An 8,542-nucleotide genomic window follows, 5' to 3' on the forward strand; every position below is an offset into this window, starting at 1 on the left:
AGCGGTCAACGGGTATATAATAATAATAATAAATAATAAAATTAATGTTGGATTTATATACCGCGTTTTTTCACAGGATTCAAAACGCTGTAATGTCGCTGTCGCTGCCAAAGGTAAACCATGAGAATCAGATCAACTACACGTGGATAATCACAGTGACTGTATGTCGGACTCAGAACGTTTATTTATGCAGCGGTTACAGCCAGTGCCTGATATTTTGGGAATCAAAGTTTACCAATTGAATAGATTTTATACACTGTACACATTTAGAATTCTTAATTTTGCCAGACAACCTGGTAGATGCTAACGCTATGAAAACACTTTTTTCTTTCATGATATAAAAATCATTACAATATTGGATCTGCCTGGCCTTGTGCCAAATGTTATAAATAAGTAAATAAATAAATTACAAAAAAAATTCCCGTTTTCATATAAATAAAGAACCTTTGTCAATCTTATCAACTATGAACGTTCCTGATGAATCTGTTTCAAGAATACATTAAAGGTGGTCATATCAGTATTGGTTTCAAACTTTCAATGATAAAAATGTATAATTTGAAGTACAATATTCCACTACTTGCAACACTTTCTCTAAAGTTGGGATAAAGTTGTCTTAGCCAATCAGATTCGTGTATTTACCCACAGGCTATGTATAGTAGGTAGCCATTCGTTGCGCAGGCGTAAGTGTAGCTGTAATCATATCAAAGAAATTGTTGTCGTGAATTTATTATGAATTCAGTTAATTTTTAAGAGCACTTTCTAGATAGAGATCAAACGAGCTGCATAGGGCCTATGATTGACAGAAGGAATCAATCACTGGTAAGTATGGAATATGTTTATGGATGACCAGATCTCAAAAGCAAGTGATAAACTTATCGAATTTGAAAAGCTTACGTTAACACTACGGTACATCATACACAACTGACAGCATGACAAGCCTGTTGAATTTTGCGCCCATCAAGCCTAGTTTGCAAGTCAAACTTTAAAAAACGGGCAAAACAGACGTGTAATTTATCGGTATGACATTTTCGTTATTGATGCTGCCCTATTTCGCAAGGCAAACTTTAAAAAACGGACAAAACAGACGTGTCATTTATCGGTATGACATTTTTGTTATTGATGCTGCCCTACTAGCAGAGCTAAGTACGGCATATATGGGTTCCTCGTACTACATCAAGCCATGTGTCTACCAGGCGGCGAATGGCATGATAGAGCCGGCAACTTTTGAAACCGCCCGGCCGTATGGCATTTTCTATATACTCGATTAGTTTTGTGGTGTTCATTATCGAACCCAGGGCTCTCAACTTTTTGGAATTGCTTGGCGTGAGACAGAGGCGTACCGGGATTTGCCGACTCCAATGTTCATTTTGTACCATGATTATTTGAGCCACGGGACTCGAGAATGTGAAAAGGGAGGGGTAGTAGGAGCAACTAATTATTCATGACGATGCGTGAGATATTACTCATTTTCCAGCTTTTTGCGTGAGATTTACTACCTGGGCGTGAGATTAGGCCTATACTACCTTCTTGGCGTGAGACCGTAAGAAAGTGACCCAATGCGTGAGACTCACGGCCAATGCGTGAGAGTTGACAGCCCTGGTCGAACCCCAATGGTTTTAGTTTGTATTTATATTATACATCTGGACAATTCCACCGTTACAGACGTTACAGATACATGCAACTTGCAACTTTTAAGTGAATAGCACACATGTTTGCTGTTAGGATAACACTTTATTTCTTTGAATGCTACTAGTACACACTCTAATGTTCAATATAATGAAGCAATTTTGTTTTGGCTTTCTTAGTTAATTAGCTACAGAAATTAGAAACGAGCGTTACGGACGTTACGCTAAAGTGCCTGCCATTTTGACAGATGGTACATATCCTTAAATCGCCATTCATTTCTGTGTCTTATTTTTTTCTGTTAACTATATTGAGCAAGCCCTGACTCCATTCTTTGTAAACATGAAAAGCAAGTTTGTAATTAATACTCCTGTACCGTCCTACACTGTTGATTTAGTGTTACGGACGTTACATTTTATCTCAGATGTAACGTCCGTAACGTTTTTCATTTGAAAAAAAACTGTCAAGGTGCTTTCTCAGATTTTTTTCTTTACTATCTTGAAGTAGGTCTGACATCAATCTATGGAGGCATGATTAGCAAATTTGAAATAAATGCTCCTGTTTTGAGCAATAATGTTCTAAAATTTTGTTACGGACGTTACAAAAGGCACTTTTAGCATGGAATTGGCCATATAGGCCTATTTGTTTGTGATATTTCAAGCGTTTTAAAATTTCATAATAATCCCATTCAATTACACGGTTGACGATGGAAATTTACTTAATTTAGAGAATGCAATGAGACCACCCCTGGTGTCTACTGTATTACTTACGCTAAATATCCAATTCTCGCTCATGAAAGGACGTACAGCAGGCAAATTGATCCTCAGTCGATATGAGGATAGAGCTGTGACGCAGCAGCGGCATGATATGATGATACTATGACTATTTTGTCAGTGCTAAATGTATCACAATCTCACATGACCTAGTCCTTCAGGGATATGCATATTGCAGATACAGTTGATTTTTAAAAATTTGGGTGTATCAATCATAATATTATTATTGGCAAGTTACGTTGAAAATATGTATGTGTGGTGCCGTCGAGGGGTACCGTACCGTACTTAACTTGAAACTAACATCAATGACTAATTAGAGAAGGAGAACTGGAACTCGACCGCCGGCCATCTTGATACATACATGGAGGAAAAATTGGGGATATTTGGTTTCTCTGAGAATTTTTTAAGAACTCTAGCTTCGAATTTGCACGTGATAGTTACGCATTCGATGCTAGAGTGTGTTGGTATCGTTTTTCGGTCGAACAGTGGTGCAATTTTTTGCACTGGATGTTATTTATTCTGTTAATGTTGCAATTTGGATGAAAGTTATTTCGATGAGTCAACTGATCTTTTGAGCAAGATTTGCCTATTTTGGACCTGGTCTAAAATTTTGCTGAAGTGTAATTTTAGCAACATTTTTGATGCAATCGCCTGTCGTGATCTGCTGTGTTTACCTGAACTTCCATTGCTTTACACGGTGCCATGCTTCAGCGAATCCGATTAGATTTTAAATGCAATGGTCTCTAGCCTAGAATATGAAGCTATCCCCTGGTGAGCAAATTCTTAAGGCTTCTTGAGCAATCTCGGAATCATGCTCTTGAGGCATTCATTATACTAAGCGTAATATGACACGCTTCATAGTGAAACATGTTGATTGTAAGACACTCAAGGTGTGATGCAGAATTGTTTTTGTTTGTCTCGATCCGCACACGGTAGGCAAAGACCCGAATACCCCCAATTTTCCCGATCTTGCTTTATATATTTGTCAAGTTCCCGAACAGCCAGCATTTGTTAATATAACGTGTCCCCAGGGGGCCCACTAAAGTTTCACAGTGTACACATGCATGACCAGAGATTTTCAAAACAAAGCCTTAAAGGTCGCATATATATGTCATGGATTGGTCATCTTTTGTAATTGTATAGACCTTTTCAACAAACTCTCTATAGACCCATTCCATGTCAACTCCAGGGATGTGCACCGCAGCACCTCTTCAATTTTTTTCTTTTTCTGTGTGGTGGTAGATATTGATGAGAAAATAAAATCCTGAAAATTTGAGCTTCATACTCCATTAAGTTTTCCCGTGGCATCAATTTGAAATTTAAGGGTTTCAGTGTAAAAAATGTGTTGCAACGCGAAAGACGACGTTTGGAGGTCCATAAATGTATAAAGGGAACCCTTTACAACTTTGAAAAGATCCTAGCTTTTTGTGTATATTACCCATGCAAAACCCAATTGCAATTTTTTGTACATTTGACCCCCTGAAAGTAATGTCAGACAGTTTGACTCACTATTCAGATATTGAAATATGTCCCTGGACAAACACATTTCTGATTGGGTCTTGATGGCTTCAACAACTTAGATAGGTTAACTCCATAGAGTTGTACATTAAATCATTATACATGCGAAATCAAAAATGTGTACAACTCTATGGAGTAGGCAAACCTAACTTATGTGTTGAAGCCATCGAGACCCCAAGCCAATATCTCTCAGAAATGTTGTCCAAGAACATATCTTCAACATACCTGAAGTTGGAGGTGGGGCAAAATGTCTGACATTGGTTTTTCAGGGGGGAAAAAAAAAAAAAAAATGGTTTTGAATGGGTAATATCTCAGCTAACTGTATTCTAATATACTCAATATTGGATAAAAGTAATGTCCGACCAATGGGCTCTGACTGTCAAAAAAGTGGACAGTAAAATTATTTTTACTTTTGGAGTTCTGACCCCCGCGAAGTTGGTCCTGGTTGGACGAAGTTGCATCTTGAGGGCCCTATATCTTTTAAAGTAAAGGAGTTAAGTTTTCTGATACCAGATTTGAATTCTACACCAAAAAGTACCCCAGGATACACACTTTTAAAGTTGTTAAGGGTTCCTTTATACATTTATGGACCTCCTAACGCAGCCTTTCGTGGTTATGCACACATTTTTACGCTACCCCCTAAATTTCAAATTGATGCCACGGGAAAACGAAATGAGTATGAAGCTCAAATTTTCAGGATTTTACTTTCTCATCAATATCTACCACCACACAGAAAAAGAAAAATGGAAGAGGTGCTGCGGTGCACATCCCTGAGTTGACATGGAATGGGTCTATAGAAACATTGGAAATCTGTCCAATTCTGGCGTGCAAATTGGTCCCATAATTATTGTACCCCTAACTACTTATAAGAATAAAGGACTATGAATAGATATGAGCGGAGAGCGTCGCAATATTGATAAAAACAATATGTAATGTAGTTTGAAATAAAACGGTGGCATAGCCAGTGGAGGGGGGGCACACATCATGGAAGTTGGTTCATTTAATGCTATGTGAACAATAGACTTTTTTATTATGCAGGATGAAAGAAAAAAGGTTCTTTTTTTAAATGTTGAAAATTGTACATAAAATTTAAATAGGTTGCTAGCGCTATTATCCTTTTTAATGTTTTTGCTCTTCACTTTTTTAAATCATCAAAAAAAATTTGGGTCAATAATTCACAACATCCGTAATCCTGGCTATGCTACTGAAATAAAATCTTCATAATACCAAACAGGAATATTATCATATTGATTGTATTAATATTTCAGATATTTTGTTCCACGTAATCTGCAGTTGGAAACTAACAAAAGAGCAACCAGACCTAATATCAGAAGCCAGTGAGATTTGTGGCCTTAAAGTGTGCTGCTCACCTCTCTTGAAGGACGTCTTTGCTATTTTGACTTGACCTATGTGGTGCAAGATAAACTTAAATGATCAGCATCTGAATTGAATCTGGGTAGATCTTTATTAATGCATTGCCTTTTTGTAAGTACATTGCAAACATCTTCAGAAGACAATGAAACTTTTGCAACCATTTTCTTGTACACTTTGCAGAGTCAAACATTATTCTTTGGAGAAATTGAAAACACATGTTAACAGACATATGATTAAATATGTGCGGCTTCTTCGATGCAAACATTTTTTGTTTAGTCAGAGAAGTTTTTCAACCAACAAGCTACAGAGACAGTTGAACAGCCACAGTAAACTATGGTGCCATCACAAAAACTGCTTGAGCATTATAGAGAAACCCTATCAGTGTGAGTACTGTGAGAAATGCTTTGCACTGAATGGCACTCTTAAAACACATATCGGAACTCACACCAAAGAGAAACCCTATCAGTGTGAGTATTGTCAGAAATGCTTTTCTCAAAGGCACAACCTCAAAGAACACATCAGAATTCACACTAAAGAGAAACCATATCATTGTGAGTACTGTGACAAAAGCTTTGCACAGAATGGTGGTCTTAAAAAACATATCAGAACTCACACCAAAGAGAAACCCTATCAGTGTGAGTATTGTAAGAAATCCTTTGCACGTAGTGACAAACTCAAAGCACATATCAGAATTCACACCAAAGAGAAACCTTATCAGTGTCAATATTGTCTTAAATACTTTGCACATAATGGAACTCATGCCAAATCTTATCAGTGTGATAACTGTGAGAAATGCTTTGCGCTGCATGGTGGTCTTAAAACACATATTGGAATTCAAGACAAAAAGAAACCTTATCAGTGTGAGTACTGTGAGAAAAGATTTGCACAGAATGGTGGTCTTAAAAAACATATCAGAACGCACACTAAAGAGAAACCCTATCAGTGTGAGTACTGTGATAAATGCTTTACTCAAAGGCACAGTCTCAAAGAACACATCAGAATTCACACCAAAGAGAAACCGTACCAGTGTGAGTACTGTGAGAAAAGCTTTGCACTGAATGGTGGTCTTAAAAACATATCGGAACTCACACCAAAGAGAAACCCCATCAATGTGGGTACTGTGATAAATGCTTTGCACGTAGTGACAGACTTAAAGAACATATCAGAATTCACACCGAACAGAAACCCTATCAGTGTCAATATTGTCTTGAATACTTTGCACATAATGGTACTCTTCAACAACATATCAGAACTCATACCAAATCTGATCAGTGTGATAACTGTGAGAAATACTTTGCGTTGAATGGCACTCTTAAAACACATACCGGAACTCAAGACAAAATGAAACCCTATCAGTGTGAGTACTGTGAGAAATGCTTTACTCATAGGCACAATCTCACAGAACACATCAGAACTCACACCAAAAAGAAACTTTATCAATGTGAGTACTGTAAGAAAAGCTTTGCACATAATAGCACTCTTAAAACACATATCAGAACTCACACCAAAGAGAAACCCTATCAATGTGAGTATTGTGAGAAATGCTTCTCTCAAAGGCACAACCTCAAAGAACACATCAGAATTCACACTAAAGAGAAACCTTATCAGTGTGAGTACTGTGACAAAAGCTTTGCACAGAATGGTGGTCTTAAAAAACATATCGGAACTCACACCAAAGAGAAACCTTATCAGTGCGAGTATTGTAAGAAATGCTTTGCACGTAGTGACAGACTCAAAGAACATATCAGAATCCACACCAAAGAGAAACCCTATCAGTGTGAGTATTGTCAGGAATGCTTTGCATTTAAAAGTAATCTTAAAGGGCACATCAGAATTCACACCAAAGAGAAACCCTATCAGTGTCGATATTGTCTTAAATACTTTGCACATAATGGTACTCTTCAACAACATATCGAAACTCATACCAAATCTTATCAGTTTGATAACTGAGAAATGCTTAGCAAGTACTTGCCAACTGAAAGAACACATCAAAATTCACACTCAAGAGAAACCCTATCAGTGTCAATATTGTCTTAAATACTTTGCACATAATGGTACTCTTCAACAACATATCGAAACTCATACCAAATCTTATCAGTTTGATAACTGAGAAATGCTTAGCAAGTACTTGCCAACTGAAAGAACACATCAAAATTCACACTCAAGAGAAACCCTATCGGTGTGCGTATTGCCAGAAATGCTTTGCACAGAATGATGATCTTAAGCTGCACATCAGTACTCACATAGAGATATACCATCAATGTCAGTATTGTCAGAAATATGTTACATCTGGTGATCTTGAAAAACACATCGGGACTCACTCCAAAGAGAAACCTTATCAGTGTGAGGATTGTGAAGGCTTTACAACAAGTGATAATCTTAAAATCCACATCAGAACTCACACCACCAAAAAGATACTTTATCAGTGTCAGTGAGGTCAGAAATGGTATTTGGTCAATTCCAGCGAAAGCGGTACAAAATTCTCTCTATGTTAACTTTCCACTTTAAAATGTCATTAATAAAGGAAATCACGTTATTGATGGAGCATATCATGTTACGTCCAATGTGCTCTCTTTGTGCATATAGGCCTTTACTAGCAAGTCATACCAGGGGACAAGTTATGATGGCATAAATGAATTGGTGTTACCCATGAATTCAAAGATAAAGCACCATATATGTCATTGAATGTCCTTCAATCAAAATGAAATTATTACCTTTAGAAAGATGTTTGCATGATCTCTCATCATATGTAAAACAATTGAATTCCACCAAAGTTTGTGGACTTAGAGGCCATTAAGTCAATTTAGCTAATAATTTTGTTACCCGCGTATCAAAAATAAAATGATTGTTCTGAAAAATGTTAAGTGAATATGCCATAAATGACTATATCATGAAACAAAGTTTCGTTCTATAATTCTGAGGTCCAAGTGATTATTTTATGCAAATACGTTTTACCCATAAAATTCCATAAAATCAAATTTGACGTTACCCACGTATCAACTGTTACCCACGAGTCCAGCAAATATAATTGCCATAACTTATATTAACATTTAATGACTTTGGACACTGAATTTAGTTTGACAAGCGCTTAAAATTATAAATCGTAAAAATACGCTCACCGCTTTAAAAAAGAATCTACAACGGTTTAAACTTTTGTTACCCATGAATCCCGAATAGATGCTAACCTTGAAAAACAAGGAGATTGTTTATTTTAAGTTTAAATCAGCCCATATTCAAGCCATGGGTATGCTATA

At 36.9% G+C, this 8,542-nt stretch overlaps 1 protein-coding gene across 1 annotated transcript; it reads left to right on the forward strand.

Annotated features, from left to right (window-relative positions):
- The first annotated feature begins 707 nt into the window (after window positions 1-707).
- On the forward strand, window positions 708-7,952 carry LOC140138736 (uncharacterized). Its single transcript, XM_072160497.1, has 2 exons — window positions 708-819; window positions 5,183-7,952. Exon 2 carries the CDS (start codon window positions 5,431-5,433, stop codon window positions 6,589-6,591), a length of 1,161 nt encoding a protein of 386 aa, XP_072016598.1. The 5' UTR covers window positions 708-819; window positions 5,183-5,430; the 3' UTR covers window positions 6,592-7,952.
- Window positions 7,953-8,542: the final 590 nt, after the last annotated feature.

This window comes from Amphiura filiformis, chromosome 18 (genome assembly GCF_039555335.1).
Source record: "Amphiura filiformis chromosome 18, Afil_fr2py, whole genome shotgun sequence".
Classification (NCBI taxonomy): domain Eukaryota; kingdom Metazoa; phylum Echinodermata; class Ophiuroidea; order Amphilepidida; family Amphiuridae; genus Amphiura; species Amphiura filiformis.